This window comes from Python bivittatus, unplaced genomic scaffold (genome assembly GCF_059951505.1).
Source record: "Python bivittatus isolate LINGU-HERP-01145 unplaced genomic scaffold, Pbiv_v1 ctg000560_np1212, whole genome shotgun sequence".
Classification (NCBI taxonomy): domain Eukaryota; kingdom Metazoa; phylum Chordata; class Lepidosauria; order Squamata; family Pythonidae; genus Python; species Python bivittatus.
Window position 1 is genome coordinate 6,396,585 of NW_028277083.1, and position 21,455 is coordinate 6,418,039.

Genomic DNA, 21,455 nt, shown 5'->3' on the forward strand with positions numbered 1-21,455 from the left:
GGTTCTGTACGTCCCAGGTGCTGGCAAGAACACGTTGATCTCCCACCTTTCAACTACTAGAACAAAAAATAAATATATATATATATAAATATATATAAATGGAGTTTGCAAGATTGTGAAGTTTTTACATTGATCTTTTTTGGTAATGCAGGTTAGCAGTCTGTTTTGCATGTATGACTTAATAAATTCTTAAATCACACACAGGCTACAGTCTGACTCTGTGAGCTGCGTTAGTGTATCGAATGTGTGGTACCGTGGCAGGCTTCTTGCCCCAGGGACGGGAATTTAAGCGCCTCACGGGTTAAATTCTTTGTGTCCGCCGTGCAGATACACAGTGGGGCTCGGCCTTTGTCTGCCATGACAGGTTTCCCTGTCTTAACCCAGTCTGGCTTTATTTCTCTTGCCTCTTAATTAAAAAAAAAATCTATGCTGGCACTTCATGAGATTCCACTGATGTGCGCAGCTGCAAGATACCTTCAGGCAGCGTTTGGCCCAGTGCCTTCTGGTTCTGTGCAGCGACCTCCCAGAAGAGGCATAGGTCTTGTTGGCCAGGAAATGGTAGGCGTTTCACTCTAACCAATATGGAAGGCAGCTCTTGTGAATCTTCCTGCGCGTCTTCTCGTGTCCGCAGCGACAGGCTGTGACACTCTGGTGGTCCCTCCTGTTTATGAGCCGTGCTCTTTCACCCCTAAAGGGAAACACAAGGTTGATCGGGTGGAAACTTGTTTTTAATGGGAAAAGTATCAGGATGTTATATATAGACGCTGCTTAGGCTAACGGTACTCGTTGCAAGAACTCTCCCATAATTTCACCCTGTTGTGCATTTGCCGCACGCAACGGTGATAAGAAAAGTCCAGAACACCACTTTCATCTACTCTCCCAACAAGGTTGCTTTTATACATAAACACTGCTTACGGATCCCAAATGTCGACAGCAAGCTTTAGGGAACCCACTGTAGGTATTTTGATACATTTTTAGTGGGGGGGGACCCTCCTTTACTGAGAGACCCTTTAAAATCCTCCAGTCTGAGCACATAACACGCACATATAGCATGATTAGTGGCAGGTGCCAGTTCAGATAAAACTTACTAGAAACCATTCAATTTTCAGTGCCTTTAACAGATCCTGCTCCTAGAAATCATCTAACCCCAAGATTAAAAGGAAAACATGCTGAATAGGCACCAAACATACACATACATACATACATACATACATACATACATACATATATATATATATATATATATATAAAATTCCCTTCTCACCCCTATGGTGGGTCTGTGTCTTCCTCAATCTCGGGTCCTCTACCAGAGGCCTAGGAGTTTGAGGGTTCTGCACAGAAACTCAGCTGTTTCTAGCACTGTACTCTTATGGACAGAGAGCTCAGATGTTCTTCCTGGGATCTGTGGGAGCCCCTCTCCCAGCTTAGGAGTCACGGTCCCAAGTGCTCCTACCACCGCTGGGACCACTTTGGCCTTTACTTTCCACATCCCCTCTAGGTCCTCCTTCAAGCCCTGGTCCTTCCCCAGCTTCTCATATTCCTTCTTCCTGATGTTCCTGTCACCTGGCACCCCTACATCTGTCACCACTACTGTCTTCTGGTCATTGTCTACCAGCACCCTCCTACATTTTCCAATCTGACTCTGGAATCCTATGTCCTGGCCTTACTTAAATCGTCCTTTTAAAAAACCCAATTGCTGACCTTGTTATTTGCTGCTGAAATCAGAATGGGGCAAAAAAGAATGGCCAGCTCAGATCTAGTTCACTTCCAGAACGGAAATACATTTGTTTTTTAATAGCATGCACTCTTCCTGATTTGCATAATTTCTCCAGGAACCCGATGCATTGAAAATTAGCCTACTTTCCTTCTATCAGAAGATCTATGAAAAAAACACAAAAAAATAGTGCCACATCCCACCAGCGACCATCAGGGCGGCAATTACGTGATTCGATCTCTGAATTTGTTTCTGGACAATCACACCAAGCTTTATCAGCTGTATATGTGAGTAAGAATTGTTTTTTTGAAAAAAAATGACAAGGTCTTGACACAGCTAAAATGATCCTTCTGGTTTGTACTAACACAGGAAGAACAAAAGACAACGGATTTTAAATTTTCTGTAATTGCACATTTAGCGGGGTTAAAGAACTGTAAACAAAAGTAGACATAATTGCACATATATCCAAGAATAGAGTTCAGTCCGTGAAAAGCATCTGAAATGCTAATTCCTTTGCAGAAGAAAGAGAACCAAGACATTTCTGATCATCAACAGAAGCGTAAGAACTGGCAAGGGATCATCACTGCATATCCAAGTAGGTGATGTCTTGAACTTAATTTTCCCCAACATTCCTGATTTACTTACACATTTACAAGTACTTCATAAACCTGCAGTTACATGTCACTATGCCATAGGGAACTGTTTTGAGGACACGTTTCAGAAAAACCTGTAGCATATCAGTTGGATCTAAAGTTCTGGATCTTTAGGATCACATCAACCACCACTCTCCGTCTCCCATCATTTGGGTTGTTCTCAGTCACAGCAGTCCCTGGTCAGACGTGACATATTAAACTTCATTTTCAAATCACATCTTTCTGTCAAGACGAAACACCTCAGCTTTAAAAGGCTCCCATTAACAGAGCAGTCCAGAAGACGTTACTGCAACCCAACGTCATCCAGAAACTTCTGAAGATCTTGCCTCGGTTTCTGCTTCAGACATACTGAGCTGAACTGCTAAAGGCTGCTCTTGTGAATGCCTGGAAACAGTCATGTTGTGTTTGTCCGATCTCTGCAATTATACAGCATTCAGAAAGGTGTCCCCTTGTGTTTGGCAGGAAAGGCAAGCTGTATTGGTTTCGAGCAAGCTGAACAGAGCTCTAAGGACTACGTCTGGCAAATGATCGGTTATCATCTTGGGGCTTACTAAAATATTACCAAAGGCAGTTTCTCTCGACCAGTTTGCTGAATATTTGACTTCGGAAGAGAACCACCTGCAAAAGAAGAAAATGTCAATGCTGGATTTGAAGTCTAAGGCTCCTTGCCTTATTTAAATACTTTCTGTTCCCTCACAGGAATACAGAGTAAACCTAGTAAGCCACAATATTTTGGATATTATTAACAATTGAGTGCAAAATTTTTCCTGCAAACTTTTGCAAACTCATGTTTCAAGGATGAAACAGGCCACCCTGAAGATCTGGAAGGGCTTCAAGTTGGAAACAAATGGAATGACCATAATAAAACATGGAGATAAGCCCTTCACACTAAAAACAAACAATCTGGGAAGCTTTGCAAAATATTATGCTTGGAACATTTCAAAGCAAGATGTTTTGCACACTCCTAATATAGAACAAAATATGGAAAGGGTTTCCTGAAGGCAAAAGGTTAACACACGATTTCAGTTATCTTGTGCTTGCCAACTCTAGCATAAATGAGAAGAGCAGAAAAATAGTTCTTGTACATGTGATGCCAAAGAGGACTTAAGAGAAGCTTGCTCATGCAAGCTATTCTTAAAATAGATTATTTCATAAGGTCAACCCAAAAAAATCCAAGACAGAGAAGTTGTATTTTCTTGCAGATGGAGAACAGTCTGGATATTAGTGCCAAAAAGGAAGAGTGTGCGTAACTTGCAACATTTACATTGTCAGCAGTATGGGGTTGGGGGCATGGTTTCCTTTAGACAAAGGTTTTTTTTCGGCTTCAAGCTAAACAGCCCACATTAAAACATTTAAGTTCATTAAGTATTAGTGCAGTTTCCCTCTTTTTATTGGACTTGCACTGATCAAGCACGTATTGCTAGATTTGTGCAATAACTATAAAAGGGATCGTTACCTCTTCAGTCCTACATATTCAGGCAGTTATGATCCAGAGTGCCTTTGCTTACGATCTTCGAGAAGATGCGTCTGACCACAAAGTGACATCCCTCCCTTAATAAACCTACCTTCTTGTGCTGTTTTCTTCAACAATATGGATGATTCTCCCAGGAAGAAACAAGTGAGGATATTGAGGACCAGAACTTAAAGGGGAATTGTCATCTAAAGTAGTGTACGAAGGAGAATGGTGGACCATCAAGTTCTCTTCAGCTAGGAGAGGCTGGGTCAAAGCATCTTGGTTTCTACCATCCAGTTCTGTTGGGAAGTTATCAGGTTTTCCTCCAAAGACTTCATACCAGCACCCATGTAAGAGAATCTGGTACTGAATGTTGGGCAACAGAAAGACCAAAAGAAGAAGAAGAAGAAGAAGAAGAAGAAGAAGAAGAAGAGATAAGGAAATTATGAAACTCTTTGATTTTATTGGATCATGTTAAGGAGAGCGGGCAATAAATGACCAAGAACATTTCTACCCACGCTGATTCGGAGCTCTGCTAATATCATGATAGCACAAATCTTAAGCTGCAGTACTCTTTTGACCTTCCTGATTACTTAATGTGAAGGGAAAAAAAATGATTTGTGAAAAATGTGGAGGGTGGAAGTTGACTTCAGTGCCCAACAACCTGCTTTTGAATGACATCTCAGTGGTGTTACGGAAGGTCACGCAAGAGTGAGAGCAGAAGAGAATAAGAGTGGTATTTCTGCTGTTATTTTCCCACCTACGCAACTGGCCCATTAAGTAAGAAACAGCAAAAGTTAAGCCAGCAAATCCACCCACCCCAAGTTAAGAGGCCCATTCAAAATAATTTACCAAGGAAAGTACAATAAAACATAGGACTCGTTTATACAAAATACAATAAGTTTTAAAAAATTTTAAAAAACACAGTAGTCATAGAAATGTATTAGAAATATATATGGACTAGAATAATATTTGCATTAGATAAGTATATATCGAATTGTAATGTATTGTTATAATGACACATTAATATGTTTTTTGTGGAATTTCTTTCACTTTTTTCTTAAAGCGCTTTCTATGTGCGTTTTTTTTCCTTTTCAATAATAAGAAAATAACTAACCCCCCCCAAAAAAATTTACCGAAGGATTTTTACCTTGGGTTTGTTACAGTTGGCAACGATTCTAATGATCCTTTTTTTGAGATCTTCCAAGTTGAGCATACTTAACCTGTTTTGTGCACAACAGAAGGGAGAAAAGGTCACAATTCAAGGCGTTCCCTACAAGACACTGTTCTCAACACGAACTACATACGTGACACCCTTACCTGGGAACGACGTCCTTTCCCACGATGACCGACACAATAAACTGCTTTGTGTAGTCTGCAAGGGATTTGCTTAAAAAGAAGAAATATTAAGGGAAGCACAGTTAAGTCACCTGATGATGGATTTTCACTATCGATATAAAGACAGAAATGTATTTATTGACATATCCATGTGACTCCCCTCTCTTCTTTTAGAGAATCAACCACAGGTCTACTTTCCATAGGTGCAAGATACACACCTAAATGCATAGTATACCCAAACTCAACACAAGATTTTGTGGAATTCAGGAATAAAAAATCTTGGTAGCTGTTAACGTAGTTCTCGTTGTACGCGGGCCTTCGGTCTTTCCAAACCGAGTGCCCGTATTTAATTGAGAGAAATCATTTTTCATGTACGAACCAGCCTGTAGCAGTTTTGTTTAGTTGGAATGGCTGTGGTTTATTCCCACAATGGAGGAATGGATTGTGAAGATGTTACAACTGGCAGAAATGGCAAAACTGACCTGTCTGGTCAGGGATAAAACAATTTAAGTACTTTTCTAAAAGACTGGAAACCTTTTATGGACTTTTTGCTGAAAACGAGAGAAAAGTGAAGTGCTTATTTATGGATTTGATGACTGAAAAAGAATTAAATATGGGCCTGAAGGGATTTCTGTAATACTAAGGAGGGAGGTTAGGTAATGAATTTGTTAATTTCTGTTACAAAGAAGATCAAAAGTCACTTATTTTTGTTTCTTTAGTTAATTTTCTCTTTTTTCCTTCTTGTTTTTCACACTTTTTCTTCTTTTTCTTTTAATTCTTTTACTTCTTCTCTTAGGTTTGTCTTGAACTGTTTGAAAAAATTCTTAATAAAAATTATATATATATATGTGTGTGTGTGTGTGTGTGTGTCTGTGTGTGTGAGAGAGGGAGGGAGGGAGGGAGGAAGGAAGGAAGGAAGGAAGGAAGGAAGGAAGGAAGGAAGGAAGGAAGGAAGGAAGGAAGGAAGGAAGGAAGGAAGGAAGGAAGGAAGGAAGGAAGGAAGGAAGGAAGGAAGGAAGGAAGGAAGGAAGGAAGGAAGGAAGGAAGGAAGGAAGGAAGGAAGGAAGGAAGGAAGGAAGGAAGGAAGGAAGGAAGGAAGGAAGGAAGGAAGGAAGGAAGGAAGGAAGGAAGGAAGGAAGGAAGGAAGGAAGGAAGGAAGGAAGGAAGGAAGGAAGGAAGGAAGGAAGGAAGGAAGGAAGGAAGGAAGGAAGGAAGGAAGGAAGGAAGGAAGGAAGGAAGGAAGGAAGGAAGGAAGGAAGGAAGGAAGGAAGGAAGGAAGGGCTGTGGTTTAAAAGTGAAGCAACTCTTTATTTGGACCAGTTTATTTTTCACTGTTGACTGCTTATTCCACAAGGATGTGCTTGTTGAATAAGGATGGCCAAGATGAATGAAGAAAACAATGGCCCACCACACTAATTTTCATGTCAACCCAGTTCTTACAGGCAGGACACTTTTCTCTCTCTCTGTTGAGAGCTGTATTCTTGCTGGGATAATCTGTTAATACCAGTCTTTCAAGAAACAGATATTGTACGTTAGGGAAGCATACAATCATAGGGTCTGAAGGGAGCTGGGAGGTCTTCTAGTCCAACCCCCTGCCCCATGCAAGAATCTTCATACCATCCTTGACAAATGACTGTCCAGGAATGCTATTTTATTATTGTAGGGTATATTAACAGAATCTTGAAAGCCTGTCCGAGTTTCTCTCTTGCCCCATCTTATACTAAACAAAATGAAGGTGGGGTTATTTTTACTTTCTTTCTCACACTTCCTTCTGTCCCTGGACTGAAGAATCTTTTCTCCAAGTTCTCCCTTAATGGTCTCTCATATCTTCCCCAAGGTCAGCTCTAGATTCCTTTACAGCTGGGGAGTCCACAAACTTTTTTCCACTCTCCAACATTTGCTCTCCATCAGCTGGCCACCATCACAGTTTCTGACGTCTGACTACTTGCAAAGACTCTGACATTAGGCTGAAGTCCTTAAATGCCAATTTCCACCTTTTGGGAAAGCATCTTGACTCAACAAAATTCATCCAAGCCACCATGGCTTCCTTCAGGAACTTCCAGGGAATCCCAGCTCAATCTGGCCCCGTGTTCTGTTCCCCATTGGATTGATGTCCCTCCATGAAAAGAAGTAACAGGATCAACATACCTTAACAAACCCCCAGGTGGAGAAAAAGCGTAACATCTTAGGTTGGGAAAAGAGTTTCTGAGCATGATAGCCAAGATGGAGGCACTCCCCCCGCCTAAGCTGTGGCCAACAACAACGAGTTTATATTCCTAGGGGAAGAGAAAACAAGGTAGGAGAAAGAAAGAAATCTCAATAGAAGATGGAGTCCAACTCAACAGTTGCACTAGAGAGACAGGCAGAGACCAAAAGCCATTACTTACTGGAGCAATGGTAAGCGCTTGGTTCAAAATCCCATCGTTGATCAGTCTTCCATAAATGTAATTGGCAGCCTGGGTTATCCCCTATAAGGTAAAATGACAGAGGTTAGTAGTGCCTGTAAGGCCTCAGCTGCAAGTCATGAAGCCAACTTCCTCAATTACAGCTCCCATCATCCCTACCCGGTACAGCCCACTAGTTCATGAAGATACTACTCCACCTTTTGCTACTGAGTGGCACTGATGTAAGGTTAGTAGGCACAATATAACATGCCCTTCTCAAGGGTGGCACCCAGTCCTGAAGCTATCTCATGAGGTTCCTCTCTCAGTAACCACCTGGATTAGCTACATTGAATCTTCTATAGAGGAGCATTGTAGGAGGGCACTCTTGGATAATACAAAATTGACAGAGATTTATCAACTCCTGGGTTCAGCGGTTTGCCCCTAATAATATTCTGTGTTATTGATTTGCTCCTATAATGATTATTAGTGGGCTTAAGGTTCCTAACTGAGGCCAGGAATGTGGGATATATCAAAACAAGAGGGTGCTGCGTGCCAAATGGTCTTTCTGTGACTATCTGGCCAATAACAGTTCTAAAAATACTTGCCAACCTTATGCACAAGACCGTTTTCTAGGACATCTTCAAGAGTTAGGTTTTCACATTCTGCTGAGAGGTCTGTTAGGACGTCCTGAATGCAAAAGAAATATAACACAGGTCATGGATTTTCACTTGCCTGTCAGACACATTCAAGATTATTATCACAGCCAATATAAGAGGCATATTCTTAGCGACCAGGTTCGCCCAGCAAATTTCATCTAATCAACTTATTTTCTGGATTCTCAGTATACACTAACCGAACTTAGCATGTTGTATGAACACAGAAGCCAGAACTTTAACTAACTTAGTTTGTTGTTTTTAGTGCTTTCGAGTCAGCGTTGACTCCTGGTGACAAGTCCCTGCAGTTTTCTTGGCAAGATTTCAGAAGTGGTTTGCCACTGCCTTCTTCCTAAGACTGAGAGTCTGACTGACCTAAGAACATCCTAAAGTGGGACTACAAGTCATGGTCTCCTGATTTCTAGCCTGATGCCTTAACCGCTATATCAAACTGGCTCTCCACTAACTAACTTGGTTCCCTGACCTGTATGAACATAGCCGTAGAGTTAAAAAAACCGGACGACAGAAGACAAACCACCGTCATCCATTTTCTGGAACACTGTTCCAACAATAATACAACATAAAACATCTTGAGTATCCTGTTCCTCATCTGGTGCCCTCTAGCTATGTATAATCTCCATTGTACCGGGTCGGGTTCACTGGTCGGGTTCATGGAACTGAAGCTCAGCATGGCTGGAGGGCGCAAGTTCTGAGAAGGCCTTGGCTGTTCCACCCAATTCAAGTACATCTCTCTTAGACTCCAAATAAGATGTTTAATTAAAACCATCAATAGGAAGCACCAACATGAAATGGTCAAGAAGGGGAAGACACAAGAGGAACCAAGGGTAGCAGGGTAGTTTTCTTAGGGACAGATGAAAATATTCCATAAGCAAACCCTTATTCAACGTGAGCCATACACAGAAAGACTACCTCAAACGATAAAGTTCCTCTCACAGCTATAATGATAGCTTCTTTCTGGTGATCCAAGGCCACAAAGAAAGGTATCTCGAAAATCTGAAAACACAAGCAGCAGAGGATAAAAAGGAGGGTTCTCCTACGCTTGGACTCTTCTTATAGGGCATTCAGCTCTGAGCGGTATCATCTGACAACGGCTCATCATATGTAAGCAGGGTGATAGCTATTGTCCAATGAGAACCCCATCAGCCATCACAGGCTGAAAACTGCTTCCAGATATGGAAGCTGGGCTCTGAGCTATCAGCCAAGGTGGACCATCTTTCATCTAGGCAAGTGTCCTTTTACAAAAAACATCTATAGCATTGCCCATCCCACGATCTATGGCAGCAACTCACAGATTCCATAGGTCAGTTCAATCTTAAGGGACGGAGCCCCAGTTAAACAGATCCCAACTGAAATCTCCAGTTCCAATGGAGATATTTTGTGTTTTGAAATAAGGTGTTTTCTAATTACTATCACATGTAGCAGTGGGACTCTTGCAGCCTTCAATTTTCCAAAGCCGTTTTGGATCAAAGTTATTATTGTTGGCCCTTTTTCTCTTCCAAAAAAATTCACGGACATCCTCCACGGTCAAGCCACTCCAACGGAGAAATCTCTTTTTGGGCCCCAAGAGCTAAAATTGAGAAGGGACTCAGCTGCTTGCCAGAGACGCCTTCAAACTGCTTACTTTATTGTGAAAGCTGATGTGGATGAAATCTCTGTTCTGCAGTCCTGTTATTTGTAACATGGATCCAAAGTTCATGTTAAGGTAGTCGTTGCCAATGATCTCCGTCTGCGTTGGGCTGTTTCTACAACTAAGGAAGGAAGGAAACCAAAAACAGTGAAGAGTTGAGAACAGCTGCATTTCTGCACACTACAGAGATGTCTTACATCCCACACTCCCATTACGTAATCTAAATGCAATATAAATTCAGTGCAACAGGACTGGTATTCAAGCAAACGAGGATGCATTAGAAAGCCTTAGATGATTAAATTTAATGATAATTAAATAATTATTAAAAAAAAATAATATGGAAGCATATTTAAATTATTTTGTTGAGCAGGTTATGCAGCAGATTATCTCATTCTTTGGCTCTGGCTCTTGGTTTTGATGTTCTGCTCCAATTTTGTATATACATAATGAACTATTCTGATATTCTTCTCTTGATCATTCCTGCCTTCCTTCTCTTCTTTTTTTCCCATGTCTGGTTTTAAATTAGATTCTTTGTATTTTCTAAGAAACTACAGATGGTATTTTATCAGCCTAAATCTGTGCTAATAACATGGAATTATTATTAAATTATAATCATGTTATCGTTAATTATATTAATATAATATTAGTAATGATGCAAGAGTGTGATGGGGTTATTTATGCAAGCAGCACGGAGGATATTTTCAGGCTTTTTAGGGTACAGAAAAACCAAAAGTTAGTTTTAAGAAACCTAATTTTAAATTAAAATTTTGAAAAGATTAACATTTTAAATTTTAAAAATTAAGATCTGACATTTGAAAAAACCTAATTTGAAATTAAAATGTTGAAAAGATTGATATTTTAAATTTTAAAAATTGAGATTTGAAATTTGAAAAAACCTAATTTGAAATTAAGGATTCTACGATTCAGGTTACGTTTCACCCACTGAATCTCCCCAGTTATCCAGTTCTACATCTTGGACGACCGGTTTCTGCATGCAGCCCTGCGGTTAATACACGGCATTGTAAAAACCACACTTTTTTTAAATGCTTTTTAAAAACGTTAAGTTGACCTACCAAAACCCTTTCAGTTTACAGAGACCCGTGAAAGGCTTTGTCATGAGATAGTAGGGCCAGCCATAGGCAGCTGCAGCAAACTTCATATAATGAGCAGCGTTTTCTAATTCAACCTCCAAATCGTTCACCTGTGAAAGGGACCAGCGACAAATTGCATCAGCCAGTCATTGCAGCAGGAAGCAAAACAACAGGGGATGGGCTCTATAGTCCAAACATCTGGAAAACACCCAGTTGGAGAAAGCTGGACTTGAACAACAGCTGAAACCGCTCTCCTGGCTCAGGTTTAAGTCTCCTCTCAGCCACAGAAGCCCCAGGGGATCTCTGGCCAGTCCCTCCTTCTCAGTCCAAGAACCAAGGTGGTCTTGTGGCAAAGGTGTCAGACCAGGAACAGGAAGTCCTGATTCTAGCCCACCCTTGGCCATGGACTTTGGGGGACTTTGGGCCAATCACTTGCTCTGAGTCCAACCTACGTCACAGGGTTGCTGTTGAGGGAATAAAACTGGAGTGCAATTTCCCGGTAAGCCTCCTTAAAGTCCTGGAGGAAAACTGGGATGTAAATATAAATGGAATTTGGGAATTTACACGATAAATGTAACATGGCAACGAAGCAATGAATGTAGCGGCAATGAAAACAGACTTTGTTGGGAACGTCCCATCACCCTCCATCTTCTCTGAACCGTAGCCTTCTTGAAAAAGTGGACTGAACCAGAGTCGCCACAGGAATCTATAAATCCACGTTTTCCAACCTTTGCAAGTTTAAGATGGGTGGGCTTCAAGCAAATGTTTAAGGCCCTTAGGGCTCGCAAATGTTTAAGGCCCTTTGCTACATTTGCTTCAATCGGGATTATTTTATTTTATTTTTATTTATCATTAAATTTATATGCTGCTCATCTCCCCCAGAGGGGATGCTGGGCGGTTTACAATTCATGGATTAACACAATTCCCAAGTGCAACAGGAAAACATGCTTCGTTCTCCCCGGAATACTTAGTCATGCGACACAGAAAAGGCAGCTGCAAGGGATGGCGTGTGCACGTACAAAATTGCACCCGCGCATACCTGCCCGAATGGGTCCAAGAGACTTACTGCAGGAGACGACGGGGACTGAGTCAGAACTTCATCGAGGTCTCTTGAACTTTCCACCTTATCTTGCTCCTGGTGCAGCAGGGTCAGGCCGGCGGCTATGTCACTTGGCACTAAGTCAGTGTCCTGCAGAGAGAAAGTGACACATCCTTTCAGATGAATCTGTAAAAACCAGAGTCAGGCTGAAACGTCGCGGCGGGGCGTGACTCTGGCTTGCTGCTCAAAATGCTCAGGGCTCAACCACCTCGTCGTTGTTCCTGGCCTTGTCCTGCTGAATGTCACCGCTTGATTTTTTTTTCCTGCTACACCGATAAAAATTATCCTACTTCTCCGATGCTATACTATAAATCAGGGTTCCTCAACCTTAGCAACTTGAAGGTGGGTGGACTTCAACTCCAGGAATTCCCCAGCCAGGCTGGCTGGGGAATTCCTGGAGTTGAAGTCCACCCACCTTCAAGTTGCTAAGGTTGAGGAACCCTGCTATAAATCATCGCAGGTGAATGAACAGATGTAGTGGTGCAAAAGATTTTTCATGAGCAGGTCTAGATCTCAACAATACAAAAAAGTGTAAGAAATCATCACGGGTATTCCAAGTATGTCTTTTAACATCCATCCATCAGGAAAAAGCTGCCTAAAATCATTCAAGAATCATCCAAAAACTTGGACACAGGCAATAAGAACTAAATTTTTTTACCAAACGTGAGAGTTGAATCCTACCCGATTATTTTCACGTGTTACTTTATTAGAACAAGATGCATCGAAGCCTCAAACAGCAGATCTTGCTGGCAGTTTTTCTGAAGCTTCGACCAACCGAAACTAAACTGTGATTTAGTTCATTCTGCTGTCACAGAATTCCAGCGAGAGCACAAAGAGAAAAAAAACAAGCACGGAACTCTTACCGAGAAGTAACAACGGAAAAGTTCAGCGATGCTCGTGAAAGCCACTCGGTGATCGTCATCTTGCATGATGCAGCAACACAGCAACCGGATTCTTTTTTCCCAGACTCGAGTTGCCGACTTCTTGATGTTATAAAGCAGCTGCCCCGACTGGCTGCTCTCCAGATCGCGACTAGAGTGGTTAGCCAGGTAGACCATCTTCCTCCCAAGGGGATCAAAGATAATGATGATACCCACGATGGTAAAGACAATGATCACCCAGCTGCCATGAAGAACAGAGAAGAAATTCCATAAATACTGAGGAGGACATCATTGCCCACAACACTTGCAGCTCCTAAAACCTTCCCAGGATTCTGTGGCCAAAATGTGGGGGCACCTACTTTACTCAAGATCCACCACCCCACCCCCAAAAGCAGGAAAAGCCAAACATTCTGGCCCTCAAAAAGAGTTGCCCAACTTTGGTGAGAGATAGCACCTCTTCAGCCAGATTAATTTCCCTAGCCAGCATTAATTTCCCAGCATTACTGAAGACACCCCAGCTGGATCGCATCTGAGATCTTCCGTGTGCAAAGCAAATATTCCACTCCAGTTTTCAAATCCTGCCCCACGTCCCCATTCTGAGTGCCCTCCACCAACTCCAGAATCCTCAATCTCCATGGCCACTGCTGAGAACTTTGAGACTTGAAGTCCACATATCTGGAAGATGCCCAGGTTGGAGAAGATATTCTCACAGACTGGGTAGGCTTGTCCAAACACTAGCCTAGGCTAAAAGAGGGTTGGGTCATTGTGATTTGGTGGGTTATGGGAACCCAGCCACTATCAGAGATGATTGGGTGAACCAAGCATAACTACAGTTGGTGGGTTTGGACATTCACATGAAGTTTTGTGAATTCTGCAATTTTCATTTTGTTCAGCTGAGTTTGACGCGTTGTGTGAAACCATCTATCAGACAGCTGCTGGAAGCATGGCATTACTAGGACCTACCAACAAGACTCAAGTAGATGAACTTGAGGCCTCATCTATCTCAAAGACATCTTCACAAATCGAAGAAAATATCCAGCTGCAACCAAAACAGCTGTGTATACTTCTTCAGAAAGCCATATCCAGCCTCCTTCTCTAGCTACAGAAGGCAGAACGTCCTCACCTGGCAATGACAGTCCCAAAAATGGCATTTATCATAGTCCTTTCACAGTTTACTCTGCTGTCAGCGACCCATATGATTCCCACAACAGCCCAGACCAGCTCTGGTACAAAGAGGGCCAGACGGAGGTACAGAAGTTTGGGAAGTGATTTTCTTGGTCCAGGGTTGGAAATGGTTCCTGGAAAAGATAGTCCTTCCACTCATAATACTGTACGTTTCTTTTTATTTATTTCAGAAAAAGTTAAGATGCAAGCAAAACACCAAGGTACACTAGCCCCCCATTAAATGGAACAACCCTTCAACTTTAAAAAAATGATAAAAACCAGAAAAAGAGGAGGAAAAAAGAAAGACCCAAGCCAACAAACTAAATAAAATAAAATAAGAAATCGTATATATTACAGTTAGCAACAAATACCCTATATTATAGTATAATCAATATTATTGTAAAGTATCATCAAATGTAATCCTGTAAGTTTCTAAAGAGGTATTGGAATATAATACTATTTTTATGACATTTCAGATTTCTTGTCTATCCAACCCTAGTTCAGTATCTATGCCTAATTTTCTATATCATCTTTGTATTCTTTTAAACCAGTGTTTCTCAACCTTGGCAATTTTAAGACGTGTGGACTTCAATTCCCAGAATTTCCCAGCCAGCCGTGCTGGCTGGGGAATTCTGGGAGTTGAAGTCCACACGTCTTAAAGTTGCCAAGGTTGAGAAACACTGGTTTAAACCATATAATAAAGGCAAAAAAACTTAAGATAATATCGTTATTGCAAGCAACTGGGATGATTTCTTTAAAAGATTTTCAATTTTAATTGAAGGGGCACTGCAAAGCAACCCCAATTCTCTGTTACTAAAAAATAAATAGCCAAAGACCTCATTGTACAGACTTCTCTCTGTTTAGACCCTGTTTCGGTTTCTTCTGATAGGGGTCTGGTAAGTTCACACTTAACATAGAGGTGTGCAGTAGACGTGTGTGGCTCCGAAGCAAAAGAGGTGTTTTGATTGAGTGCGAGCACCCACACAATACTTCATGGTGCCTCCTTAAAGAATCTGAATCTTTTCCAAAGTACACACACAGCTGTTTTTAGACCGAAAGCCTCTGAGAACAGAAAGAGGTTCCCTTCCTATGGATTGACTGATTAGGTGCCAATAAGTTGATGTCAAAACTTAGCCACCGCCTAGGAAAACCTTCTCCAGGATGATCTCCTCTCCAACCTTATAGGAGAAACTATATTTAATATAATGGGACTCTAACAAAAGATGATCTTATTTCCTTCAGGACCCAAACATAGATGTCATTACTAGAACTGCTAAGTTTATAGGCAGGGCTGTCCAACAGGCAACATGTTTTATGCAACACGCTGAGGCTGCACGCAAAGGTGAAGAAGTCACCCACCCGTATACTGGTTTTGAACTGAAATATTTACCTTCTTATGTATCTCTGCATTGTATTTTATCTTATACTATTTCATCTTACTCTTTTATCTTTACTTTATCTCACCTTACTATATTTTATTCTATTTTACCTCACCGTAGTCTATTTTATCTCATTTTATTTTATTTTGGCCCATGTCCATGCTTTGATATGGTCAACACACTAATCAATAAAGTACAGTATATCTATCCATCTAACTATATTTAACAGAAGTTATTTATGATAATAATTACAAGATCATAGCATGCACATAGGTATTTCTGTGTGCGTGCATATAATTACTGCTTGGACACGTAGATCTCTGTTCTAAATAGCTTCATAAATATTAATTGGAGATCATCCTTAAATTGCTTTCAGAATAAGTTACGCTGGTCCAAATGTAAGAATCATCACTAACTGATCACTGCTTCTATGATATTCAATAAACACTTAAAATGATTTATGGGATATTGTAAAGCTTGGTGAATTGCTGTCTAATTTACATCACCCACAACCAATTTAATTCTCTTTCCCTCTATACGCCCCTACTTGTTTGCAGAACTTTCCCTATATTTTTATTTTATTTATTATTTATTATTAAATTTATATGCCAAATCAAACCAAACTATATATAGTTTGGCATATGTGTGTGTGTGTGTGTGTGTGTGTGTGTGTGTATCTATATGTATGTATGTAACAGTGGAACCTTGGGTTACGAATGCCTCTGTTAACGAACTTTTCGGGTTACGACCAGCTCCGGCCGCAAAAATTTACCTCGGTTTGCGAACTCCGCCTCGGGGTACGAACAGGATACGTGGCCATTTTCCGCCCCTGACACGTGTTCCGCGGCCACTTTTTCGCCCCTGACACGTGGTCCGCGGCCACTTTTCCGCCTGACACGTGGTCCGCGGCCACTTTTCCGCCCCTGACACGTGGTCGTAGGGAGGGGGACTCTCCCTCCAAGCAACAGCCGCCTCCCTGTCCTCCACGCCAGAACGGATTAACGGTAATTACACTGAACCTTATGGGGACATTTGCTTCGGGTTGCGACCAATTCGGGGTGCGACCAGAGTCACGGAACGAATTAAGTTCATAAACTGAGGTTCCACTGTATGTGTGTATGTATGTGTGTGTGTGTGTGTGTGTGTATATATATATATATATATATATATATATATATATATCTCCGCCAAACTATGTACCAAATCGCGTTCTTGATGGAGAGCATTTAGCATGATTGATGTTCAATACCGATACTCACGCAAGTCAAAGTGCTTGATTTATAAGCTAACACAGAAGGCAAATTACCTTGCATGCTGATGTACACAATAGATGACAAAGCCCATATGATGAACGCCAAGAGGATAAGGAGGATGAGAAGGTAACTGTTCAACAAGCCACCTCCAGTACAGTTAAATTTTCCTTTGTGTATGGAATACAAAACCAAAATTCCGATCCACCTGAGAGGCCAAAACAAAAACGTGGCAAAGTATTAACACACCAGAAAGAAACACTGGATCACCCTGCAAATTCACAGCACCAGCCCTGTCTTTCCAGAAGAGCAAGTTACTTCCAACCGAGCATCAAACCCCAAAGGACTTCACAAAGGGAACGAAAAGCCCATCTCCTACAATGACTTCAAACAAGCATCCTCCGTTGAGGTCTCCATTGTAAACAGCTGCAAAACAGCAAAAGAAAGGTTTGGAGATTGCAATTCCTAAAATTCTGGAAGCCTACTGGTAGCACCATGGTGACAATGTCACGTCATGAGATGGATTGTGGCTGAAATTCCCCCCCCCCTTTTTTTGCTTTGGGGACATCTAAGGTGGGCATGAAAGAAAGGGTAGAAAATGCCAACGTTCAACCACAATTAGATCCCCACCGCAAGATGGACCGGTTTCCAAATCAGAAACTTCTATGGAAGCTCAACTACTAAGGTATCTAGTAGCAGCCCTACCACCGAGAGTGGTCATCTTACCAAGTCACTCTGATGAATAATTCAAAGGCTCCAGGGAAAACAAAATCATCACTGCCGATAGCCCAGCGCCTCCCAAACATCACCATTCCAGGCATGGTGGAAACGAAGTCAAAGCTGCAATCCTTCAACCGCTGCAGGAGAACAAGGAGACCCAACACCAGGTTATGTCTTTCTTGCCCGTCTCTCCAAGGGAAAACAACTCGGAGCGTTGAGCCTATTGGCGTAAAAACATTTTTATAGGTTTACCTTAACAGGTTTTACAGAAAGACATGGAGAAAGATTGCAACTCCCCCCACAAAAGGAAATATAGAAAAAATGACAAAAAATACAGCTAGCCAAGTTAACAGAAAACAAAATTAGATTTACCTGCAGAGTGTCTTAGAATCAGAGTTGGAAGAGACATCTAAGTCATCTTAGTCCAACCCTCTGTTCTGTGCAGGAATCCACTAGAACTTCTCCAGCAGATGCCACCCAGTCTTCGAATGATGAAGAATATCCACTATTGTTCTAGGCAGATCATCCCACTGCTTAACAGCTCTCACAGTTAGCCTGACATTTTTAATATGTTTGGGCTTTCTTGACCTCCTTCCCGCTCATCATGTCCTTCCAAACTTCTTGAGGACACCATTATAATCAACCAAGGAGCCCTTCATCTCATTCCTTTCAGCTTTATTGGTTGCACCTTCCAAACAAGCTTTGGTGAAGCCATAGAGATTTAAGAGATCTCTTCTGTCTTTCTCTTTCCTGCCCTTACACACACTTCTCAAGAACGTTTTGATGGCACCATAAACAAATGGAATATTTATTGGGGCATATATTCTGATGGGACTATTGAAGGAGACTGGTCCAAGAGTGGACAGCCTGGTGTCCTCTAAATGTTCTGGATGACAAACCCCATAATTCTTTGTCACTGGCTAAACTGGCCAAGACTGATAGGAGCAAAACTTGTAAACATCAAAAGAGCCTCAACTAATTCACTAATTTATGAAGGATTGTACCACTGTAACTGATAGCCTTTAAGAGTCTCTGGCTGTGTTGTATTATAAACCAGCCTTTCTCAACCTTTTAACTCTGGAGGAATAATGCTCAGGTCTCGAAGAGCCTCTGTATAAACGTTGCAAAAACATGAAAACTTCACAGTACCAGTCACTTCTAGCCTAGACAATCCATGTTTTACGAGAACAGCAAATCAACAGGCCAGCAGTTGAGTCACAGCATGTACAAATTCCCACCACTGCAAGTGCAAAATTCAATAAATATTTTTTTCAATCATGACCTCCTGATTGGAACCCCCGTTGAGAAAGGCTGCCCTGCACCATAAGTTTACAAACCACAAACCCCCTTGCTAAGTTCTAATCTCCCCAAACCCCCATATTATGTTTTAGCCTGCCCTGGAATGAGGCCTTGATTTCATGCCCTACTAGAATTTGTTTGTTTAGGCTGTATGATCATTAACCATGGTTTATAAACTAGTACGCTGCGACAAACAGCCTCTGATACAGCAAACAGAGCACAGAAGCGTTATAGCACTTTTAAAAGATTATCTGATTTAGGGTGACGTAGTCTCATGAGCTAAAGCCCACTTCGAATCAGTTCATCTTTAGAGGACCCCAGACTATATCTGCATCTGATACACCTGCAGACCAACCTGAAATAAAACCAACCTTTTGTTTTTATTTCAGGTTGGAAGGAAGGAAGGAAGGAAGGAAGGAAGGAAGGAAGGAAGGAAGGAAGGAAGGAGAGAGAGAGAAAGGGAAGGAAGGAAGGAAGGAAGGAAGGAAGGAAGGAAGGAAGGAAGGAAGGAAGGAAGGAAAGAAGGAGAGAGAAAGGGAAAGAAGGAAGGAGAGAGAAAGGGAGGGAGGGAGGGAGGGAGGGAGGGAAGGAAGGAAGGAAGGAAGGAAGGAAGGAAGGAAGGAAGGAAGGAAGGAAGGAAGGAAGGAAGGAAGGAAGGAGAGAAAGGGAAAGAAGGAAGGAGAGAGAAAGGGAGGGAGGGAGGGAGGGAGGGAGGGAGGAAGGAAGGAAGGAAGGAAGGAAGGAAGGAAGGAAGGAAGGAAGGAAGGAAGGAAGGAAGGAAGGAAGGAAGGACGGAAGGAAGGAAGGAGAGAGAAAGGGAAGGGAGGGAGGGAGGGAGGAGGGAAGGAGGAAGGAAAAATGGAGGGAGGAAGGAATGAGAGAGAGAGAGAAAGAAAGGGAAGGAAGGAAGGAGGGAAGGTAGGTCCCAAATAAAGGACCAACCTGAAAAAGGGGCAAATCTGAAAGAGGTTCATCAGGATAAAACATTTTAATTGTTGATAACTTTGCTTTTACAAAGGGAAATTCAAGAGCTGAACCAAGGAACCCTTGACCAGAATGCCTATTCTAACAAAAATATCGAAAAAGCATAACAAGCGATGAAGTCAGAAGCAGCAAATACGAAACAGGATTTCTGCCATCCGACTGGGCATTAAGTGGTCCCATTTGGGCGGTGAAAGTGAAAGGACCCAAAGGCCAAAAGGCCAAAGGCGTCTTTGAAAAATAAATACATTTAAAGGACAGCTTTCTGAAATCAAGGATCTTCCTTCATAATAATGGTGGTGGCATCGGTGGTGCTCAACCTTGGGAACTGTAAGATGGGTGGACTTCAATGCCCAGAATTCCCCAGCCAGCCATGCCGGCTGGGGAATTCTGGGCATTGAAGTCCACCCATCTTAAAGTTCCCAAGGTTGAGCACCACTGCTGTAGATCTACCCCGTGCATTGAAATAATAAAACTTTGTAGCACTCCCAAGTCCCCTGAACTCTGACAAAACTCCCCAAATCTGTCCCCCCAGCACGAGACCAGGGAAGTCTCCGCCCCAAGAAAGGCGACCCGCTTAGCAGGCTCCGAAGTCCCTTCCCCTCTTCCGACCAAGGCAAGCCGCGATCTGGCGATCTGGCGATGCGCAGCGCCGTTATCTCTGCGCCCACCCGGCCTCCCGTCGCCCTGTCGGGGGCGGCCCAGCGCGGACCCGGGGCCAGCTGGAAGGGCGCTCTCCCGCAAGCCTCACCGGACGGACTTCTGCTTTTTCTCCCCCGCGCCAACTTTCCGCGGCTGCAATTCGCTCCGTGAAGAGCAACCCCGCCCTGTCGCCTTCTTTCACATGGGGGTACGCAAGACCCCCCCAAGCTTTTCCCTCCGGGCCCCCCAAGCTTCCCCCCACGCTTGCAAGCTTTCCCCTCCAGCACCCCAAAGACCCATGGCCCCCATCTCCTTCCACTCCCCCATGCCCCCCCACCTCGACCCCTTGCAAATCTCTCCCCCCGGCAGCCCCGAGCTTTGCCCCCCCAGGCAAGTCCGCTCCCCAGCCCAGGCCCTTGCAAGCGGCCTCCCCTCCTTATTCCCAGCGCCCCCCCCCGGCCCCAGCGTTTGCAACCCACCTTCCCGGCTTTGCACCTTCCCCGCAAAAAAGCAGGTCGCCTCGCGCCGCTCGGCGTCAGAAGGCAGTGACGTCACTCCAGAATCCCCGGGCCGAGTGTTCTTGCTGTCAGGTAGCCTCTCCGGAAGGGGCGCATGCGCAAAGCCCTCCGCTGCCCTTTCGGCGGCTTGACGGAGCGGGGATTGAAAGAAAGGAGCATGCGCAGACCGGAGCAGGGGGAGGCAGTCTTTCGAGCTAAAGAGGGAAGTATGACTCAAGAGAGCTCCAGGCACGCCACAGTTTCGGTTTCGTTCGGATTCCGTGGGACGCCGGCCGGCCGCGTCGCTCGGGATTCCAGCTGCGCGTTACAAACGCCGCGAGTAGGAGTAGGCTGGGCAGCCTGCTTTGCAAAGGGAGTCCCCTCGCACCCGAGAAGGGGCTGCGGTCGAGCTGAGTTGCTCGTCTGTTAAGGCAGAACCGCTTCCCGGGGAATTGCTTTGAGAACCCTGCAGTGGGGGTACGGTAGCGCCTTGTTTAATCCGCTTGGAGAACAAAATGAGGCTCTTTAACACGCATCCCAAACCTCTGCAGGATGTTTTCCGTCCGCTCCGAGTTTTAAGAGATTGCCCCCAGTGGTTTAGAAAAATAA

General features: G+C 43.1%; 1 protein-coding gene across 2 annotated transcripts; it reads right to left on the reverse strand.

Annotated features, from left to right (window-relative positions):
* Positions 1-711: 711 nt before the first annotated feature.
* On the reverse strand, positions 712-20,988 carry DAGLB (diacylglycerol lipase beta). Of its 2 annotated transcripts, none has more exons than XM_088148072.1 (16): positions 20,829-20,988; positions 17,434-17,647; positions 16,764-16,915; positions 14,038-14,212; positions 12,897-13,155; positions 12,001-12,123; positions 10,917-11,044; positions 9,838-9,964; positions 9,126-9,209; positions 8,152-8,229; positions 7,546-7,626; positions 7,307-7,434; positions 5,141-5,209; positions 4,971-5,043; positions 3,933-4,186; positions 712-2,985 (listed from the first exon to the last, which is right to left on the reverse strand). In XM_088148072.1, exons 2-16 carry the CDS (start codon positions 17,526-17,528, stop codon positions 2,790-2,792), a joined length of 2,022 nt encoding a protein of 673 aa, XP_088004198.1. In that variant the 5' UTR covers positions 17,529-17,647; positions 20,829-20,988; the 3' UTR covers positions 712-2,789. The 2 variants fall into 2 exon arrangements, with proteins under 2 accessions (XP_088004198.1, XP_088004197.1); XM_088148071.1 differs by having other exon boundaries at positions 17,434-17,564; positions 20,829-20,955.
* Between the last annotated feature and the right edge of the window lie 467 nt (positions 20,989-21,455).